General features: G+C 46.6%; 1 protein-coding gene across 2 annotated transcripts; it reads right to left on the bottom strand.

Annotated features, from left to right (window-relative positions):
* Positions 1–3,878: 3,878 nt before the first annotated feature.
* On the bottom strand, positions 3,879–9,637 carry LOC136544327 (uncharacterized WD repeat-containing protein C2A9.03-like). 2 transcript variants are annotated; one of them, XM_066536534.1, is made up of 8 exons: positions 9,304–9,637; positions 7,342–7,509; positions 7,143–7,229; positions 5,440–5,574; positions 5,225–5,329; positions 5,043–5,134; positions 4,831–4,936; positions 3,879–4,738 (listed from the first exon to the last, which is right to left on the bottom strand). In XM_066536534.1, the coding sequence occupies exons 1-8, from the start codon at positions 9,442–9,444 to the stop codon at positions 4,232–4,234; spliced, it is 1,341 nt and encodes a 446-aa protein (XP_066392631.1). In that variant the 5' UTR covers positions 9,445–9,637; the 3' UTR covers positions 3,879–4,231. The 2 variants fall into 2 exon arrangements, with proteins under 2 accessions (XP_066392631.1, XP_066392626.1); XM_066536529.1 differs by having other exon boundaries at positions 7,342–7,512.
* Between the last annotated feature and the right edge of the window lie 11,736 nt (positions 9,638–21,373).

Below are 21,373 nucleotides of genomic sequence, written 5' to 3' on the forward strand. Positions count from 1 at the left end.
TAGCAGCACGTACGCATGTATACATGCTACCCTGTGGCTATAGTACTAGCTTTATGTCATTTTGAGTTCGGCAAATGCTATCTGAAGTCTATCGAAAAGTGCTTGAATTCTCAGTGTTGCACTATTATGTTACTATCATGCAGACCTTTTATTATCCAATCAACAGTTTTTTTTTCCGACGAATCAACAGTTTGGTTAGTGAAGTCGTTATTGTATCTTAATTATTCGCATTGCGTGTCTTGCATAGCTATTGTATCTATATTGTAACGCCCCAGAGGCCCGGCACACGGCGCAGGCCCACTCTACCGAGGGGTGGGCCCCACCTACGTAGCAACCTGCTTACGCTTTCGTCCTCGCTTCGCGTAAAACGGTTAACCGAAAGTTACTATGCATCCTTGGCCTGGCTATCTAAGTTGGTTCGTTACCCTTTCAGCTTCCGGTGGGGTACTAAATACTGCAGCTACAGTGTTCCACGTGCTACAGTGCCAGCACCCGAGCTGCGCTGCCTCGCATCGCATTGTGCTACAGTATCAGCCATTCGGCCCAGCTAGCGGGGTCTCACATACACCCACCCTTAAGGACACGACGTCCTCGTCGAGGGTCGAACCAACCTACCCAAACGGGACAAATGTCCAGGATCGACTCTCTTGGCCACGTCCATATTCTTAGCTCATCGTCCCAAGTGCCATGCTCTCAAAGGAGCCATGCGTAACCTGTTCGAGCTCCCGAGCCATATGTCCGTGAAACCACGAGAGTTGGCTCCGATACCATTTGTAACGCCACAGGCCCGGCACACGGCGCAGGCCCACTCTACCGAGGGGTGGGCCACACCTACGTAGCAACCTACTTACGCTTTCGTCCTCGCTTCACGTAAAACGGTTAACCAAAAGTTACTACGCGTTCTTGGCTTGCCTATTTAAGTTGGTTCGTTACCCTTTCAGTTTCCGGTGGGTACTAAATACCGCAGCTACAGTGTTCCACGTGCTACAGTAGCCGTCAGCCCGAGCTGCACCCCTCACATCACCTTGTGCTACAATATCAGGCATTCGGCCCAGCCCACGACCGGCCCAGCTAGCGGGGTCTCACATATATGTATTTGCAGATAAGATGGTCATTGTTAGAATGTTAGATATTGGCTTCCTGATTGGTGCAGATAGGTAGATGGTCCTAAGCAGCAGATCTGGAATGAAGCAGATAGATATGATGTAATCCTTGTCTCTTGACCTATCAGATTACTTCCCCAGCTATGTTGCATTAGCAAAGTTGTTGCTTAGTATAATGGCTTTGGATCTATGACTACTGCCTACTGAAAGCACAATGATGACAGTTTGGTGTTTCAGTTGCTCAAGGGCATCTAGACTTGGTGTAGCGTGGTAGACACTCACCTTTATTTCAAAATTTAAACAGGTTCTTCCCTAGATCAAAACTGAGTCTTGAAACAATGGTTTATCGGATCGAACCTGTAAACTCTGTTACCAGTCATAAATATCAGAACAGGCTCAGAATCACCTACCATTCCTTTCCTTGTGTAATGATATCCCAATGTTTCACAAAGTATACATATAGTGTGCAATCACCTAATATTAGGTTCTGAGTCTTCCTCTATTGATCATATCTATCTCAAGGTTCCATTTGACAAATAAAACCGCGAAGTTATCACGCGCACATGGGCGCACGCAAATTACAGTTCTGGCAAGGCTTGGCATAGTTGGTGCTCCAGTGTTAAGCTAGTAATCCCAGTCTCTTATCTTTGTGATAACCTGTGCCAATTCGCTGAGCCTATGATTCTGGCAAGACTCTCCTCTATTAATATAATATATATTTGCTAGGCAAAAGTCCTGCCAGCAATTTTTGGAAAAAAAATGGTTCTGACAGAGCTCGACATAGTTGTTGCCGTTAGTGTTAAGCGGGTAATCCCAAGCTTCCAAGCATGAGGTGTGTCAATGTTAAGCTGTTAATCCCAGTATGAAGTGTTGGCCTGTAAAAACTTGTACTTGGCTCTTACAAAAGCAGAGTTCAACTTTTCCAAGAAAAGAAGAGTTAATGTCTTATAACCTGGCGTGCGGGCGTTAAATGCTTGATCCGCATGCCCACTCGCCAGCCCCTCAGAAGCACCCGCACACCCGCTCTCTTCCACCTCCCTCTATCGCTCTCTCTTAGATCTTTGGCGGTCTCCTCCCCGGCGACCTCCACGTGACCGCGCCCCACCTCCTCCCCACCGTTAGGGTTCTGTCGGCGGCGGTGGTGGGTTTAGCTCCGGCGAGGTATGTCGTCCTCCTCCTCCTCGCTCGTGCCTTGCCACCCCCTTCTTCCTCAACTCCAGCGGGCTTAGAAGAGATGGGTCTAAGGGAGGAAGACCGGCCAGACGGTGGGGATGGATGGAGGGCGGTTAAGGGCCCTCACGGCAGTGGAGGCGTCTGGGCCAGGTCGGGATAGGGGAGCTCCATAGCCATGGCAGAGCTCCAGCGAGAGAGGGGGAGAAGACGGCCGCCGCGGGCGAGCTAGGGACCACGGAGCTCCGGCGAAACCCTAGCTCACCGTGACAGGGCGGTGTGCGGTTGCAGGGGTGAGGGTCACCGAAGAGAGAGAAGGCGCCGGTGAGAAGGAAGAAGGGGAAGGGGGCAGCGCGAGGAAGAAGACGGCCGTCCGACGCACTTAATGCACGCACGGCCGTGCTTTAGCCACATCCGTATATACGTAATAATAAAGAGGCAAAATTTCTGCCACAATTTTTTCGTCCAACTCTGATCTCTATTCAGATTTTTATTTCTTGTCCGATAATTCTCTTTTCAAAGTTTCGTTCAGTTTGGATCTAATCTTTAATAATTTTTCTTTCCTTGGTTTGTGTCCCCACCTCCAACGTGATGGACTCCCCATACGAATCCAATAGGAGAAATCGAATACAATACAACGACTCAATAATTAAATGCGAGTTAAATTGAACACCAATTAAACCATATAAGCAAGGCACCGTATTAGCGTAGGCGAGGCGGTGCAAAAAGATGCTGAGGCCAGAACGAGGATGGCGTGAGGCGCGGAGACGATGGCTCGGGCAACAGAGGGGCAACCTAACGAGACGGCGACGTGAGCGAGACCGAGGCGAGGATGTGCGACGGTGATGACACGGGACGATCTCGAGGAGAGAGAGGAGACGGCGACACGGGCGAGGCTGTCAAGTCATTGGGGCATGCGGCCGCCATGGCTCCGTCGCATGGACCTGTCAGGCTACCGATACACCGTCGCGTGGAGCTAGTGTGGTCGGGTCAGGGCTCCGTGGCCGCTAGGGTGCAGTGACTGTCAGCCCATCAGGGCTCCATGGCCGCCTTGGCAAGGCTTCAGACGGACTAAGTTAGAGGCCTTGATGGGGTGTGAGTGGACGAGGCCACGTGACTCCGAGTCCCAGCTAGCAGATAAGGATGAGGAAGAAGAGAAAATGAAAGAAAATGAAAGGAGAGAAAAAAAAAGAAAGAAAAGAAAAGATAGGGCATTATGTTTCCTCGTTGATTAATTGTGTGCTATTGTCTCGACTTTAACAAAAAAATTGAACGATGAAGTGTTTATACTCTATGTAAATTCACTGGACAGTATGATCTATTATATTTGTTGATTCTTTGATGCTATGATTGAAAGTAGAAGTGAAAACGTGTGCCGCTCGCCCTTCGTGTTCGCCTGCGCTATTGCATAAATGCAATTGATTACTTAAGTAGAAGAAAATATATTGAGTCAAAACTGTATATATATGTTTTCTAGCATAACATAGAGTGCAATAAAAGTATAATGATGTAAATGAAAAACTAGCTTTCAAGACAAAATAACGCATAAATACCCATTGCAACGCACCGACACTTGTGCTAGTTAGTTAAAAACACCGAGCAATATTAATAATTTCATACTTACAGTACCAATTCTACTCATTTACAGTTCTTACATTACCCAGCGTGAATTGATACACAACACCTCTATAGCAAGCTTGCAATACCTACAACAGCCCGAGTACACCACACTAGAAGTGTTTTTTTTCGTTTCCCAAGTCCGAAACAAACCAGGAGAAAGGGGCGCTAGCTCCTGAAAGCACCTGCCATTACGCCGTTCTAAAAAGAGGGAATGGAGGCCGCACCACCTAAACTACACACACCAAAACTCTGCGCTTTACACTAGGCACAACGACACAAGAACTATACGTGCCGGCACATGCACAGTCACACAGTCGATGGCGCGCCTCCCTCAGAACTCAGAAGAAACACGAGCCGAGGTAGCCGTACGCCCTCCGGCGGCGGAACTCGAGCAGGCCGCCGTAGGTGCGGTCCGCGACGCTGACGAACAGCGCCTCGCCGTCGGGGCTGAACGCGGCGCCGGCCACCTCCCCGAACAGCGCCACCTCCTGCGCGGCGCCGACGTACCCGGCCGCGGCGTCGTACACGTGCACGAAGTCGGCGGCCTCGGCCGCGGCAAGGAACCTGCCGTCGGGGGAGAACCGGAGGCCCCGGACGGCGCCGATCCGGCCCCCGAGCACCGCGAACGGCTCCGAGAGGCTGCGCGCGTCCCACAGCCGGCACGTCCCGTCCTGGTTCCCCGTCGCTAGGACGTGGCCGTCGGGGTGCCACGCTGACGAGAAGGAATAGTCCTGGTGCCCGCGCAGCGTCGCCATCGCCTTGCCCGACTGCGGGTCGGCGATCACGCACTCCGTGCTGTCGCCCAGTACCGCCAGCAGCTTGCCGTCGGGGCTCACCGACGTGCTCTGCATGAATATATACCCAGTGTCAGGGATTCAGTACACCATGAGACTGATAAATCCGGTCGACTGCTCCAGAGAGAGCACCGGGCACTCACGTTGACAGGCCACGGGAAGGTGAACTGGGTGAGCAGGCTGTATCTCTCGGCGTCGAACGTTCTGACCATGCAGTCGTTGTTCGCCGCCATCACTCGAGTGGCACCGCTGCACCGTGTCGTGGTTCATCAGAACATATATATAGTAGTAGAACATTGCTCATATTCAGAGGCTGCATGCCTGAAAAGGCTGAAATGAGATCTCACTCGCTTACTTGGGTGCCTGGTAGATGTCGACGGCGTTCGTGGTGGAGTTGTCGTCGCCGGTCAGGTTCGTGCAGAATGCCACCCCGGGTTTATCAACGTACTGATGAATAAGTAATGCGCAGGAGTGAGAGACATGTAAGCTGACAGAACTAAGGAAAACACTGACGAGTCTGCAGGCCACCCATCCTACCTTGCAGATGAGTTCTCCCTGGAAGCCGCCGGCCACCATGAGGTTGTCCTTCACAGCCATGGTGCTGATCTGAACCCTCGACAATGGTCTAGACCCCTTCACATTCTGCACAATCAGGTAGCATCTGCAGGTTAGGAGACTGGAGAGGAAGAAGCTAAAGGAGCAGAAATATGTAGCTGACACAACGCCGACGACGACAATCGAAGGCCGCAGACCTGTGTCGGGGCCAATCGGCCGGCCACATTGAGCACCTCTCTTCCTCTCTGGAGCAGGGCAGACCAGTGCATCACAGAGTAGTTCTGCACCAGGTACACGTCGTGCTTCGAAGTAGGCCATAGGAGGTTCCTCAGCTGCAGATGTTTGGAACACGGTTATTGCACTTGAAATACATGCTCCAGAGAATGCAAAGGATACAAATTAAGAGAGCTATAGGATGCGATGATGCAATAGCACTTGTTTTTCAGACTGGTAAAAGGAACATGTAATATTGTGATTCTTCCCCATCCATCAATTATTCAACAGCAAATGCTGATGACGCTGATGGGGTCTGAAGTCTGAACAACCGCCGAGTGAGCTTGCACTGAGGGAAGAAGGAAGAAATAAGACTGAACTTAAAACTCGACCTACAGAGGAAATTTTCCCCTGCCCACACTGCATTGCGTGTGATTCCACTAATGTACTAGTACACCTTATAATTCACAAGCACTGACCGAGCTAGTACATAGACAGACCGGGAACAAAATTCCAGATGCACATAAAACAATTTCAACCATCACCCCATTGTTGACAAGTTTCACAGTTAAGTCTTACAGTAATCATGGCCCATACATAGGCTCAAACTGAACTTTCAGTGTTCGAAGTTCAGTTTCTACATTCTAGAAATTAGTAACTTCCTGTTGTGCAGGTCCGTGTTAACATTGCCATTCAGAACAGTTAGCCATACATTATCACCCAACGAAGGACATGATATTTGGCAATATAAACCCCATAAACTTTAACAAACAGCACTAGTTTGAGCACAATTTCCATTCACATGAAAAGCATATCAAACAAAAATGAGCATGATAAGCATGCAGCAAGAAAAAATTGTGAACTCTAGCTCTCCCCGTACAACCTGCAAAAAAGGAAACTCAAGGTGATCCATTTAACAGACTCGCTCATCTTAAAACGTCCTATCATACCATATTCCAAGTTTCCAACCCTTGTAGTCACTTCTCCCGGCTGAGGATGCTCATCCACCTGCTTATGGACCTCATGAAACAGGATACTGTAGATGCCCTAACTAGTATCACAAGACTAATTGCAAATAGTGCAACCCAACTCGTCACATGACCTGCAATCAGTGTTATGTCCATACACAGAAGCAGAACAATAGCAACATCATTCAATGCAGATGAAATATGCTTAATGAATCGTATAAGTCGGCATGCACAGCAGTAGAAAAAAGAAATCCATGGTCCCATTTTCAAGTTAGGATTTAATATTTTAGGACGAGTTTTTTATTCACTTTTTTTATGAAAAGGAGTTTTTTATTCACTAGGTATAGGTAGTCGAACTTGTTGAACATGGAAGGTATAGGGGCACACAATGGCACAACATGTTCTGACTAATCAACTGTGCTTCATGATGCAAACTGAACTAATCAACTGTGAAGCAACCCGGCGTTATGCATCTTGACATGGCAACTCTTAGTTAATGAATTGTTTAACAAACCACTGAGCCCATGACCAACGGAATGACTACTATCATGACAGTATTTTTGTCAGTGCAGACTTGGATAATATGGGATGAAAACATGGTGAATTTGAGTGCGTCAATCAAATGGCACCTTCACATCCTCTACCAAAATATATCTTTATGCTAGTGGCAGCTTGGTAAGCATGCTGACTGTGAATGGAAAACTAGAGTAAAATTGTACCTGAAAATGCACTATTGTTGATTTGACAGCTCTCGTGTTCAAATGGAAATCATAGAAGGTATCCTTCCTCTCCACTTGTTTGCATTCCTTACATAGAGAAAACAAACAAATCAGGCATTACATAAAACACAAAGTAGAGAAAATTGTATTTAACAAGAATTCCAAAAGCAGAGCATGAAAATGTGACAAGGGATATAACCTGTTCTAGCCCGCTGCGCGACCTCGTGAGGTTCTGATAGCTCTTGTATTCTTTCAACCTCATCTGACGATACTGGTCCCTAGTGTAGTTCAGTCTTTCCCAGGGTATTCCTTGCATGTCTTTCCCTTCTTTATAGTCCAAAGCTGAAGTATTATCCATCTGCTCATGCTGCTGCACGTAGAAAAAATATACTTCTTTAAAGTCCAAAGCTGAAAATATACTTGTTTAGATACTAATTTTTATATCATACCCCATAGGTCCTAGAACAAACAAGACTTATGTCGTTCCTGGCTTCTTATCTTCATTGCGTTTTTTTTTTTTTTAGGATACTTCTTATCTTCATTGCATTGAGAAACACGCCCAGATAATGAACCACAACTATATATTGGCTTGGATTGGAAAGATCGAGTAAAATTCTATCATATGAGACTGAATGGGTAATTTTAGAATATTCACGTAGGTGGAACGTTAATTTTCAATTAAATTGTCTGCATGACAAAACCTTAACTCAGTCAATGAGTCTTCTGTGTTTACCACTGACTTGTCCACCTTATAGTATAAGTCCAGTATGTAATAATACCTTGACCCATCAGATTTTTTTGTACTCGGTCAATACGATAGAACTGATCTATGAGGACAAATCCAAGTATCTGATTCTCATTATCCTGACTTAGTAGAACTGAACTTCATTTTTTTCTGGGGAAGAACTGAACTTTCTTTAGATAAGGAAAAGGTCCAAATTTCCACCAACCTATTGGCCTGTGTAGATAACCCCCTAAGCTGAATTTATATTTAATTTAACCTCCTCCCCTGATTTAGTTTGTCCTATCTACTCCTAACCTTTAACAATAGTTTCATTTGACTTTTTTTTTGTTTCTCCTCATAAAAAATGAATTCTAAGTTCAGATTTTGAGAAGTGATAGCGTATAACATATCTTATGTCAGATAAAAGTTATGAATTTTTATCACTATTTTATATGTAGGTTCAGTGGTGGAGCTGGAAATTTTTAAGAGCCCAAATGATTCTCATCGTGCATAAATATTTATCTAAAAAGATGTAATATTTCCCTACAATACAAAGAAAATTTTCCTTTGTGCTTTGCCGTTGAGCCCGGGCAGCCGCCATGGGGTCGCCGGTCACCGGACGGTGGCTCCACCAGTGGTAGGGTTAATTTGTTATTAGGTGCCTTAACTATCAAAATAATGATGAAAAAACATAATATGCCGTCAAAACATAGGCTATGATGTCCGCTATGATGCCACCAAAAGTTGAACTTAAATACAAACAAACTAGATGGAAAAGTAATCCTGACACAAAATTAGTTCAAACGTTCATGTGAGGGAAGTAAATCGAACTTTTCTGGAGAAAGAAAAATATCTCAACTACGAGGGCCAATCTAAGATCGTCAGATTTTATAAAAAGGACTTTGTAAACCACAGGAGTAGGATTCTTCAGATAGGGACGTGAAACCTAAAAAAAATTAAGCCAATTCATGGATTCACGGACTTATTTCATGAAAGGATTTTGTACAGATAGGGATGTGGAACCCAAAAAAATTAAGCAATTCACACATTCACGAACAAGCCCACTTGCATCTCTACGTGTACATGTGCTACTAGTAGGACACATATTGTTGTTACTTATAAAAGATTTGTCCATAAGTCTAACCATTTCTAACTTTAACCAAACGTATATTAAATTAAAAAATAATAATATCTGTAGTACATAATTAGTTCCATTAGATAAATGGCTACATATATTTTCATATGAAGATATAAATATTGCTAATATTTTTTATAAATCTACTCAAACTTGAATTTGTCAGGCATCTTAGAGCATCTTTCTTTCTTTCTTTCTTTTGGTGTGTGTACGGAGAGCCAGTTGGTACTTTAATCGCCGTATATTAACCGTAATAACGAAGCAGGGAGCAAACAGAGGTGATGATGGTACTGAGGCGTTACCCGCAACTGGAGACCGGACGCACCACCGCTGGCAGTAGAGGAGGGGAAGCCGTCATCGTCGTGGAAATGGAAGTCGTCCAGGTAGTCGTCATAGCCGCAGTCGGCGACGAGCTCCAAGTCATCGCACAGGTCGTGCGCCATACCAGCACGAGTGGATCGATCTGCCGTCTGAAGCTGCGGTTCAAATCTTCCTTGGCTTTGCTCGATTTGATTCGAGCGAGGAGAAATGACAGGAGATGAGAGGATGGATCTTCCTGCGGCGATCTGTGTATGTGTTTGGCTGCGACTCGCGAGCGGAGAAGAAAACGCGAGGATCAGCGATTCGGCGTTGCAGAGGAGGCTCTGCCTTCGCTGCTGCTCTGGCCAATATATAGGCGCCGTCCGGTCTGACGTGTGGGGCCCGGGCCAGCCGACGTGGCTGTCGCTTCGCGTTGCCCTCGGGTGGTGTCAGTGTCACCATCGCCGGACAGCGCTGCCTCACAGAGACACAAGCCTCCCGCCGGCCGCGCGCGCTCCTGTTCTCACGTGGGGCGGTGGGGGGTCCCGTCCTGTTTGCAATGGGTTCGTTACAGTTACAGCAGCTGCCGCGGTGCACGTCCACGCGCCCCCTCCTGTGCGCTGCCCTCCCGCGTCTCCCCGACACGACACCCGCCTCGGCGTCGGTCAGATCCCGGTGCCGCGCGTCCACGCCGGCCAAGAGGAACGACCCAGATTTGGCATCTGGGCCGGGTCTCCTCCGCTTTGCATCAAGCCGGTTTGATTGATTTCTCCAGAGATCGGCAGTAGAGCTCACTGCCTGTTGATACGGATACGGAGTATTACATCCAAGCCTCAGTATCATAGACCTCAGAGCACTCTAACGTCTTGGTTTGTCGATCAGAACCCAGAATCAAACTCCTTAGATGTCTGAAACGAGTCATTTCGGGACTCTTTGGCTCATGCTAAAATCCATCTTGTCAATAAAATATTTATTTATTTTCATATTGTAATAATAAATCTAACTCTTTCCACTCCACCACTATTTTTGTGATAAATCTAGTGGTAAGAAGTGGTTATACCTACCGAATTTTCATATTATATACGAATAAACATCACTATCTTTAATAAAAAAATAATCCAAATCAACATATAAGATCCTGTTTGGATTCACTATCTGATAAAATAGTTATCTCGCTGATAGCTCATTATCTGATTTGGTTCAGGTAGTCGGATAGTTGTTATCTAAAGTACAAGCTAACAATTAGCTAGTCTATTATCTATACATGTTTGGATCGAAAAGAGATAATTATTACCATATAACTACTCCCTCGACGTCCACAAAAGAATGCAATTGTCGCATTTCGAGAAGTCAAACAGTTTCAATTTTGACGAAAATTATATGAAAATGTACTAATACTCATGATATAAAATAAGTATCATCAGATTAGTTATAGAATATATTTTCATAATAAATTTATTTCGAGACATAAGTGCTAATACTATTTACTATAAGTTCGGTCAAAGTTAGACTAGTTTGACTGGCGCAATTATAAAATAACAATACCGTGATGCTTTGGTTAGGTCGTCCGTCCGCTAGTACGCTTGCTTGTTGGGCCTATGAACCGACCCAAAACAACCTGTCCATGGCAAATGCACATATGTGGTTCTGTCTCCACCACGCACCGTTCCTCCCTCGTAGCCTCGTAGTATGTCTGAATTGTACATCGCGCACATTGCTTTGGTGCTCCCCTTGTCGAGCGAGATGCACGGGCCGGTGTTCGTGAAGGCGGGGAGCCGGTCGCCATGGCTGGGGCTGGGCGCGGACGCGTGGGTGCATGTCGCGGGCGGCGCCAACTCCACGTTCGCGCTCTACTCGCACGCGCTCAAGGTCTCACTCGGCACCGACTAGAGCCGCCTCGCGCTGCTCGGGGTCGGCGAGAACCTCGGCCTGGTCCCAGGGGTGCTCTGCAACCAGCTCCACCTCGCGCTCCTCCTCCTCATCGGCACCGGCGCGTGCCTCCTTGGGTATGGTACTGCATGGATCCTCGTCTTCGGCGTCGTGCCCGCGCTGCCTTACAGGATGCTCTAGCATGCAGGCGAGGGGAGGAGCTTCGTGTGACGCCACCCCGCCGATGAGTTTCTCGCGCCGCTGTCGCACCGGCGAGCTTCATTCGCCGCAACCGACGTCTGCGCCGGCGTTGAGCTCCGTAACGATAAGCCTCCATTCGTCGAAACAACACGGTGACATTGCGCCGAAAGCACATGTTGCAAGCGTATGTTTTAATGTTTCGGAGATATGTTGCAAGTGTTTTATATCAATGTTGCAAAAGTAGATCGGGATATTGCACATATTGCAATAGGCTATACACGTTTGTTTTAAGTGTATGTTCCAAATGTTTTATCTGTTTCAGACGTATGTTGCAAGCTTTTTATTTAGATGTTGCAAAACTAGATCGGGATGTTGCAATATATGCAAGTGTTTCGGTTGTTTTTCATACATATTTTTGTATTTCATCTTGATGTTTGCATATGTTTGCAATGACTACTCATGTGTTTTCAAGTTTTTCCTGGTGTTTTGTAAGTGTTTCCAACGTATGTTGTAAATGTTTCAGCTGTTTTTGGACATATGTTGCAAGTGTTTTATCTGAATGTTGCAAAAGTAGATCGGGTGTTACACATGTTGCAATGCGTGAGAAGTGGAGGGGCCGTGAGCGGTACCTGCGCACAGTCCGGTGGCGTAGGCGTCGTCCAGGCAGCAGGGGCCCGCATGGGCGCGCGAAATGCAGGCTCGGGTGTAGGCGTGCTGGCCCGAGCATGAAAAACAAAGTGCAATGCGGGCGTCACGACGCGGTCCAGAAGTCCGATCGCTAGCACAGCTGAAAACAAAATAATATCTTCAAGCACTCTACAAATGCTTTGTATAACCGGCCGGTAATCGGTTCCCTACGTGGCGGAAAGACGTACAAGGTGGCCCGTGTGTGTGTCGGCACATGCCGCAGCCCGCGGTCGCGGGCAGGCGACTCAGCAAAGCCTCGCGGACGCGCAGCTGCGAGCCGTGCCCTCTTCTCTCTCTCTCCCGGACAACGTGGACGTCACGGTCGGATGCGAATGAACGAATGCAATGTAACCGCGCGTCGCACGTTACCTGACGCCGTCGTCGGCAAGGCACACATGCTGCGACGTGCCCGGTGCAGGGTGCGGCGGCAGCGAACCATGGCCCATTGTCATATCCAGGCGGTGAAAGGAGCGGCGGCCCCACACGGAGATGGGCTGGATTGCTGGAATGGGACGTCGCGTTTATGTGGCGGATCCCTGATTAACCGACGGTTTGTCCGGTACTTGGGGCTAAATAAATTCGCGTCGGCGTCCGGGAAGCGGCGGCGGACGCGACCCAGCCTGGCCGGTTCTTAACCTAAATTAATTTTGGTCGGCTTGACCACAGGCGGTCGGTCGATCGGTTCGCCCACGGAGTAACGCGCAGCTTGACGAGCCACGATAGAGACTGTGTTTATGGATAACACGAGGCTTGGAAAACTGCTAATCTTTTGCCGAGCATACGTACGTGTTACTTCTTGTGATGACTGGTGCTGCCACACGCAGCGTTCCGCCGTCCGCGGACAGCGTCCAGCAGTCCAGCTTAACTGCCCACCTGATCATGTGCACAGTGCACGTAACCAGTAGGTCCCTAACCTGTCACGTCGTCTGAGATGAATCAGCCCTTTTGTTTCTTCTCTCTTCTAAGATAATTATGGAAAGCGGGCGTCCGTCCATCGTGAACGCCCCGTTGATGGGCCACGACGCTGGTCTATCTGCCCCTTTCTATCTACTCGAGAGTTTCTAAAAAAAAAAATCAATCGGTCTTTCTGCCTCACGGCCCTCTTCTTTCCCCAACGCGTCTCACCCCACGCGCCGCTCGCAGCACCGTGCCATCGCCTGCAGCCGCACGCCCCCACTGTCTCCCCACTGCTCTGGCCCCGCATCGTGCCGCCCTCCCTGCTCATCTGTCGCGCCACCACGCTTGCTCCCCGCGCCGTTGGACCCCCGCACCCTTGAACTTGGGGTGGGAGCCGAGGACCGCCGGCTGCCCTTCTTCTGAGATCCGTCCGTCGCCTCCTTGAACACGATGTGGGTGCCCTCTTCTCCGCCGCCTCCTGTGAACACACGCCGATGAACATCCATTCTCACCAGCAGTAAGGAGATGTTGCGCTAAAAGCACATATTGCAAGTGTATATTTCAAGTGTTTCAGATGTTTTAGAATTATATGTTGCAAGTGTTTCATACGGATGTTGCAAAAGTGGATCGGGATGTTACATATGTTGGAATGGTTGTACACGTATATTGCAAGCTTCTGTTTCCAATATTTTATCTATTTTTTCATGCGTATGATGCAAGTGTGTTTATTTGAATGTTGCATATGTTTTACACATATGTTAGGGCAAGTACATTGGTATTGTCTTGTAGGTGGTCTCATGTAGTGCCATGCAATTTTAAGATGACTTAATAGGCAACATGTACCATGGTTGTTTTTAAGTGGTCTCGTGTAGTGCGCGCCTGGCCGTTATGGGGCGTTGCCGGCGCCGGGGCTGATGCGGAGGCCGCTGCCATGTCGGACGTCTCGTCGGATCTCGGCGGCATCCGGGCGGGGCCCGTGGAGCGTGACATCGAGCAGGTGCGTGCTGCTAACCCTTCTCTGGGTGGATCGATTTCCCCTCCCCCCGTCCCTGGTTCTACTGCGGGTGCAACTGAGATGTGGATGGGTAGATCATCATCTATCGCCTACCGCTTACGTGCTCTCCTTCTGCGTGTCGCGGATCGATTTCCCCTCCCCCCGTCCCTGGTTCTACTGTGCGTCCCTGGTTCTACTGCGGGTCCAACTGTGGTATGGATGGACAGATCATCGTCTATCGCCTACGTGCTCTCCGCCCACGTCGCGCGGAACTTCAGGCTAGCTCGCGCTCTTTGTGCGCCGACGTGAAATGGTGCCTGATTCCGGCGGAATTCATGGGCGTTGATGCTGTAGTTTGTTGTTTTCTTCTTCTTCTGTGCTACAATGGGTGCCCGTTTAGTTTCCAAAATTTCCCAAAAATTACTGTAGCCATAAAGTTCCCCAAAAAGTGTGCACCGCAACTTTTCATTTGCCGTTTAGTTGTCAAAATATGAAAAAGAATTATACATCATTTAATGGACTGCATTTAATGGACTGCATGCAGCTTATTAATGGCATGCATGCATGACATTGCATGCAAGTCAAGCAGGCTTTTACATCCAACCAGCCATTCTCAACATTAACAACTATTTTATTAAAAGCCAATCAACAATTAGAATGAACGACCACATCGGATGTATTCGGTACTGTACCAGCAAGCTTCTCGGCCTAACTCGTTACAAATACAGCAAGATAGGAGTTCATGCATTCGTCCTGACGCCTCCTTCTCATCAGCACAGTAAACAACACGTATGTTCAGGAAACCAACAATTATTGTGAAACAAATCAAATGCCCAATGTTCACCCAGCAATGGTTCTCGGACAAAAAAATATATAGTTACACAGTCGCCTCAAACAGACGATCAAATCATGTTCGATTAGCCAAACCGATTGCGATGGATTCCCGAAATGCATTCATCAGCTCAGAATCAGAACTACCGCTTGGAGGAATAGTTTTCGGCTGATCGGCATAAGCTTCTGCCGGCACATAGTTTTCATCCCGGTCACACCGAGCAAAGTGCCTATCCCCTATGCCACTCACCCTTATGAAGTTATGCAGGGCACAACATGCAACAATGATTTGACTTTGTATATGAGGGGCATAACTAGGGACTTCTTTCATCATCCGCCACTTCATTTTCAACACTCCAAATGACCTTTCTATGACATTCCTAAGTGAAGAATGTGCATAATTGAAGATCTCAGTTTTACCTTGGGGTTCTGGTGCCTCTCGGTACTCCTACAGGTGGTACTTTGTTCCCTTGTATGGTGCAAGATAACCTAGTCGGTTAGCGTACCCCGAGTCCACAAGGTAATATTTGCCTACACCATCCAAACAATAGCTAGTGTCATGAACTTCAACTAGTATGCACAAAAGTAGAACCAATTAATTGTATACCTGTTGGTGGATGTGGAAACACGTTGGTGTATGTTGTTGTCGCATCATTGAAGACCCTCATGTCATGCACTGAACCCGACCAGCCAGCTAGGACGAATGTAAATCGCATGTCGAAGTCACACACAGCCAAGACATTCTGTGTTGTCATCCCCTTGCGGCACAGGTGCTACATAAACTTATCACTAGGCACCACACAGGGGACATGAGTCCTATCTATAGCCCCTATACAGTCCTTGAAGTAGGGATAGAACCTAGGATTTCTTAGCCTATCATGCATAGTGCTGAAATTTGGGTCATTAGGCCTAATGATGTCAGCAGCAAGCTTGACAATAGACTTCAACACCCTGTGAAACATGCTATGAATAGTCCCCAGTGACCTCTCAAACCTATCCTCTGCTTGCCAAACAGATTGTGGAGCCCCCACCATCCACAGAAAACATCCCAAGAGCCTCAATAGATGCTGATTTGCTACTAGATTTCAGCCCATATGATTCTACCAAAAGATCATGCAGCTTAAGGAACATATCAGGGCTCATTCTGAACATGTTATAACATGCCTTCCTATTTCCTAGTTTACTATGTACCCATTACAAACCAGTAATGGCTATCTATCTATACTCTGACCTTGACAAGTGCTTGTCAATGTGGTAGGTATACTGGTACATACCGTACAGGAAAGCATCGTCGTCGTCATCGGCCTCCATCTAGTCACTGATGAACTCTTCGAAATCATCCTCATAAGAAGCTTGCCTCGATGACATCAGTCCCGTGACTATTGATTGGACATCCTCCTGTCAAAATAAAAAATAGTTTCAATCAGTTTTCAACATCAACTAGGCAACATTAGCATGCATCCCTATTGGAACTAACTGATGCCAGTTACTCAAACTCATGCACTGCATACATCAACAGATAACAGCCATATCCAATCATACTACAATTAAGCAGTTCAAGTGTTCGACATGACAAACTTAGTTCAATGACAAATGACACCCACCACACCTCACATAGTTGAAATGACATAACAAATTAACTACGTGGACAGCTTAAGAAAATAAGGTCTAGGGGAGGACCCCGATATATTGCTTAATCGTCAGCATCCGTCCTTGGGGCGAGGAGCTTATGAAGAAGTTCATCACAGGCTCACTCTGCATGATCTTGAGCATGGCCATCCACTCAGCTGGGGTCTCTTCAGTTGTCCCACACTGTCTTGCCAACTGTAGCACTAGTTCAACCTTCCTCTCCAGCGCCTTGGTCTAGTCCTCAATTTTTTGGTTCCTCTCTTGTCACATGGCTGTCATCCTCTCAAGCCTCTGCCTTGAAATATCATTGTGTTCCTTCATGTGACCATCCATGGTCCTGATAGCGGGGCTCTTGGACCTCTTGCTCGGGCTAGAGGCAGTTGTGCTGGTGCTGCTTGCCCTCACTACTAACTTCTGACCCTTATACCATGCTTTTTTGTCGCAACGGCATGGTTTCGTTGCAACAAGCGTTGTTATCACAACGATTTTCACTTTTGGTTGCGATAGATTGGTTTTTTGCCATGAAGATTGTTTTGTGGCCATAAGTGTGGAGATCGTTGCAAAAAGTAAGTGTTATCGCAACAAATTATTGAACGGTTGCAATAAGTGATTAATGTTGCCATGATTTGATTTGCGTTGCGGACAAGTTATTTTCGTTGCAATACTAAGGTGATATTGCAACTCTTTATTTTATGTTTGCAATAGCCCATCTATATCGCCACAAATATGTTCCGTTGTATATAATAGTCGCTTGCGTTGCAAAAAATTGGTACATATAGCAACGAAAAAAAATAGTTCGTTGCAATCACTAAGGTTGCAACGATTATGGTTTCGTTGTATGTAGCAGTTTCGTTCATTGCAAAAAGGTTATAATATAGCAACGAAAAATTACATTGTTGCAATACCTAAACCTTTCCACTTTAATGGTTGCATAATTTTTTTTTTAAAATGACAACAATATGGGTTTCGAACCTGAGACCTCTTGGTCTTGAAAGTAAGCTCCTACCACTAGGCTACGTCTATGTTTGTGTTAGTAATAGCGAAAGTACCCTAATGGTTGGCCAGTTATATTGGAAAAAGGATCTAATCTAATTTTACATATCACGTAGAGGTCGCGGCTTGTAGCTCCTGTCGCGGCTCCTTCTCTCCCACGGCCTCTCTTCTTCCCCCACGCGTTGTCTCCTTGCGAAGAACGTGGTGGAGCCCCCCCTGATCCCTACAGCCAGCACCAGCAGCTAGCGTGGTCAAGGCCTCCCTGAAACCTTTGTCGTCGCGGCGCCCCTTCCCTACGGCCATAGTCATCACGGCCCTTGAATTCCCTGCAGCGACTACGGCACATTGGTGCCCTAGTTCCTTCCTGATCATCGACGAGATAAGGAGAGCGAGCACCGTCCAGTCCTTCCTCGGCGTGCGAGAGGGGACGGAGCGTTGAACCAGTTTCACCTCGCACCCTTCATCATCCACGAGAGAGACGATCAGTGGCCGGCCAGCGATCATCGACGTGAAAAAGAGAATCACGTATGCTTGCATTATTGCTCAGTTTTTTCTCTACATATTACTGTTAAGTTTGGTACTTGACTAGATCAAATTACTCACTGTTGTTGATAATCCAGACAAATTTTTGCAAGATTCTTATTCAGACTAGTATAGTGCCCGTGCTAACGCTACGGCTTTATTTGAGGGATACACATAAAAACAACTATAGTATTTGAGGGATACACATAAAAACAACTATAGTTTGAAATTATTAATCATGATATAAATAGAGTACAACAAGAATTAAGAGAGATTCCAATTCATTGCATCATTTTCAATATATTATAGAAATAGTATAGTGCACGTATTACACTACGGTAAAAACCTAAAAATAGTATTTTCCTATGCACATAATTATTTGTATCACTGGTGTATTCACGTCATTGCAAATAATTGCCATTTATATAGTTATTTTCCTTGTCTCTGTACCCCATGCTTGCAAAACTGCTGAAAACACTCATCACATCTACACTATTACACATCTCGGTGCGGTGGGTTCTGCTCTCGGTGCCATGAGTTTTGCTCGCGGGTGGAGGTGCCGCAGCAACAGAGACGCGTGGCTCCGAGGGGCCGGCGCCACTCTGCAAGGCCACAATCACGATGGCCCCGGCGCTGCATCCCCGCGTCAGCTACGACACTCGCAGCCGGCAGCTGTGATGCGGGGCTCCACGGCGTGGCCATCCTCAGAAGCTAGCAAAAAAAATTATACTTTGAACACGATATTCGCAGCACTCCGTTTGTAACCAATCATCAATATTACATGAGTTTTCACAAAGCATAAGCAATCAGAATATAAAATTCATGTTTTGATGTGATAAATATAAATGTCGATGGTTCAACTGCATCTGCAGATCCCCACATTTTTCTAAACACTACAGTTGCATCTTCAAATCTCACAACAATTAACAGGAAATCTTATGTGAAATATTTATAGACACCTAATTTTTTGTTTTAATCACTTTCTTGTGGGTTCTGCACCTTCCCAGGTCAACACCAAGTACTTCAACTCGAACGCCTGCAAGTACACCAGAACATGAAAAAAAAGGTGGTTAAGATAGGAGCACATAAGAAATTGCTGAAAAAACCATCTAAATCATCCAATCCCCTACCAAATTTTAGGAACCCAGCGCCACACTTAGAAGACAGTAAATTTTATCTCGTTCATCATGTACATATGTATTGAGGCACATGCGATAGGTAGCACACTGGTACCCAAAGATTGCAAAACATAAAATACATATGACTCTTATATTTGCTACAGCTCTAGCCTTTCTACAGGACATATTCTAGAGACAAAATAATTGCATATAAATAATCTGTAGAATGCTAAGAGACTGTAGGACTAGAAAAGCATAATCTCAAACAATTAAATTGGACGAAGAAGTCTAAGCGCACAAAAAAATATTCTACTTTCAATTTCAATTCACAAAAGATGAGTTGCATAAATTCACATCACTCCAAGACTCTGTAAAACTACAAAAGGTAGCACCCACCTTAGCAGCAGATTGGAAGTCCCTTGTTGTCATATCCAAAGCAAGTGCATAACCTGAGAAATTCAACCATGCATGCAGTTATCTCACATTGACTTCCCTGCTGCTGAAAAGGCCACAAACCGTTTTATTGACTCATAATATGCATCTCCAACGTACTAATAATCATCTTCCTCATCGTCTGAAGTACGTGTACGCTGTCCAGTCATATGGGCAAACCTACACTGATGAACAAGAAGTTCAATTCGTGTTTTAATTACCTAACAGGAGTACTACATTCATGCAAGAGCCAAAAGTAATATCAATATATTGAACTAGAAAGCAGCAGCATTTCAGAAATCAATCTCCAAGAAATGTAAGTATTGGACATGTCCTAGAAATTGCAACGGCAGCAACAAGGTAGTAATAAAATCCTACTGAAAGCAGGCAATCCAACCAATCATGCTACCTAACTTTGGCTAAAATTAACTCAGGAGAAAGCTTGCAACAGAGAGTAGTTTTAGTTATCATTGTCTATTTCAGATTCAACAGTCCAAAATAAAATAAACAGAGAGTAGTTTTAGTTATCGTTCTCTTCTGGTATATGTTGGAGTCTAGCTGCGGCAGGTCATTCTCAACGTACTCAGCCACTCGAAAGTGGCTGGCCTATAATTTTATTAAAGGGTATGCAAAAAATAATATGATAAATCATAATTCAAAGATTAAGTTGAAATTTTCCAGTAATTACGATATAAATAGTGTCAAATATATAGCAAAGACTTACCATGCTAGCACTTGGCTGACTTTCCACGAGTTGCGATATAAAAAAGTTGAAATTTAGTTTAAATACAGTTAATCAACCTAAAGCAGATCAAGCAAGAAAGGAGAAGATAGCAAAGGCTAAAACCTGAAAGGCGTCACAGCGAACACGAGAGTTGGGGATCATCCGGATGGAGGCGCGCGCCCACGGACAGATCCGCGAAAAGCCGCGAGAAACAAAGGAATCGCAGTCGGCGGCGGCTCTGATGCATGGTGGCGGCGGCTTCGATCAGATATATTCAGATCGCCGGCAGAAGATCCGAGCTCCAAGTTTATGAGGGCAGCAATCAGCAGCAGAATGATCGGGATTGGACGGGGTTGCAGAAAGAGCGTGGGCATGGACGAGATTGACCTTATCTACTCTGTTTTGGCGTTCCCGTCCGTGGCCGCCCGTGCTCTGTTTTCGCGATTCCCGCCCGTGGCCGCCCGCGCTCTGCTTTCACGATTTCCTGCCCGTGGCCGCGCCGCGCTGTTTTCCCACGCGTTAGCCCGCCCGCCGACATGCCAGTGACGCCTAGCTCCTGCTTTTTCTCCGCTTATTACGCATCGCTTAGACGCCTGGGCCTCTGCGGACCTGTGGGTTGCGGCTGCAGATCAAGGCATCGCGTCTCGCCGTCTCCTGGAGTCCGCGTGCGGCGGCAGGCAAACCATCACCTCGACTAGGTTTTTTTTACAGAATATAAACATGGCGTATTAAGATTTAGCAATTGGCTCCTTCAAAAAAAAAGATTTAGCAATTGGTAAGTCACAGAGAAGAGAAGGGGAAAAGGATAACTCACCTCAGAAGCACCAGAAGGCTGGGAGGATGGGCGCGTGCATGGAGACAAGGAGATGAGGAGGTAGAGATGGCACGGGTGATGAGAGCAGGGCTGATTCTCCTCGCGACTTGTGCCAGCGGCGGCGCGACGAGAAACGATGGCAACGAGCCGGCGACGCGAGGAGGACCGATGGCGCGATCGAATTCTTTTCTGTGACCTAGGCGCCCCAGTCATTATATACTTGCTGTGATTTGGCTCTGTTTCGCCTCGTACTCTCAGCCTGCACGTGCGCTTTTTTTTCCCACACATAGATTTTTGCCGCCAAATGGCGCCGCGCTCGTGACACCCCACCTCGCGCATCACAAATCTACACAGCATTTTT

Source organism: Miscanthus floridulus, chromosome 1, assembly GCF_019320115.1.
Source record: "Miscanthus floridulus cultivar M001 chromosome 1, ASM1932011v1, whole genome shotgun sequence".
NCBI classification, from domain to species: Eukaryota; Viridiplantae; Streptophyta; class Magnoliopsida; order Poales; family Poaceae; genus Miscanthus; species Miscanthus floridulus.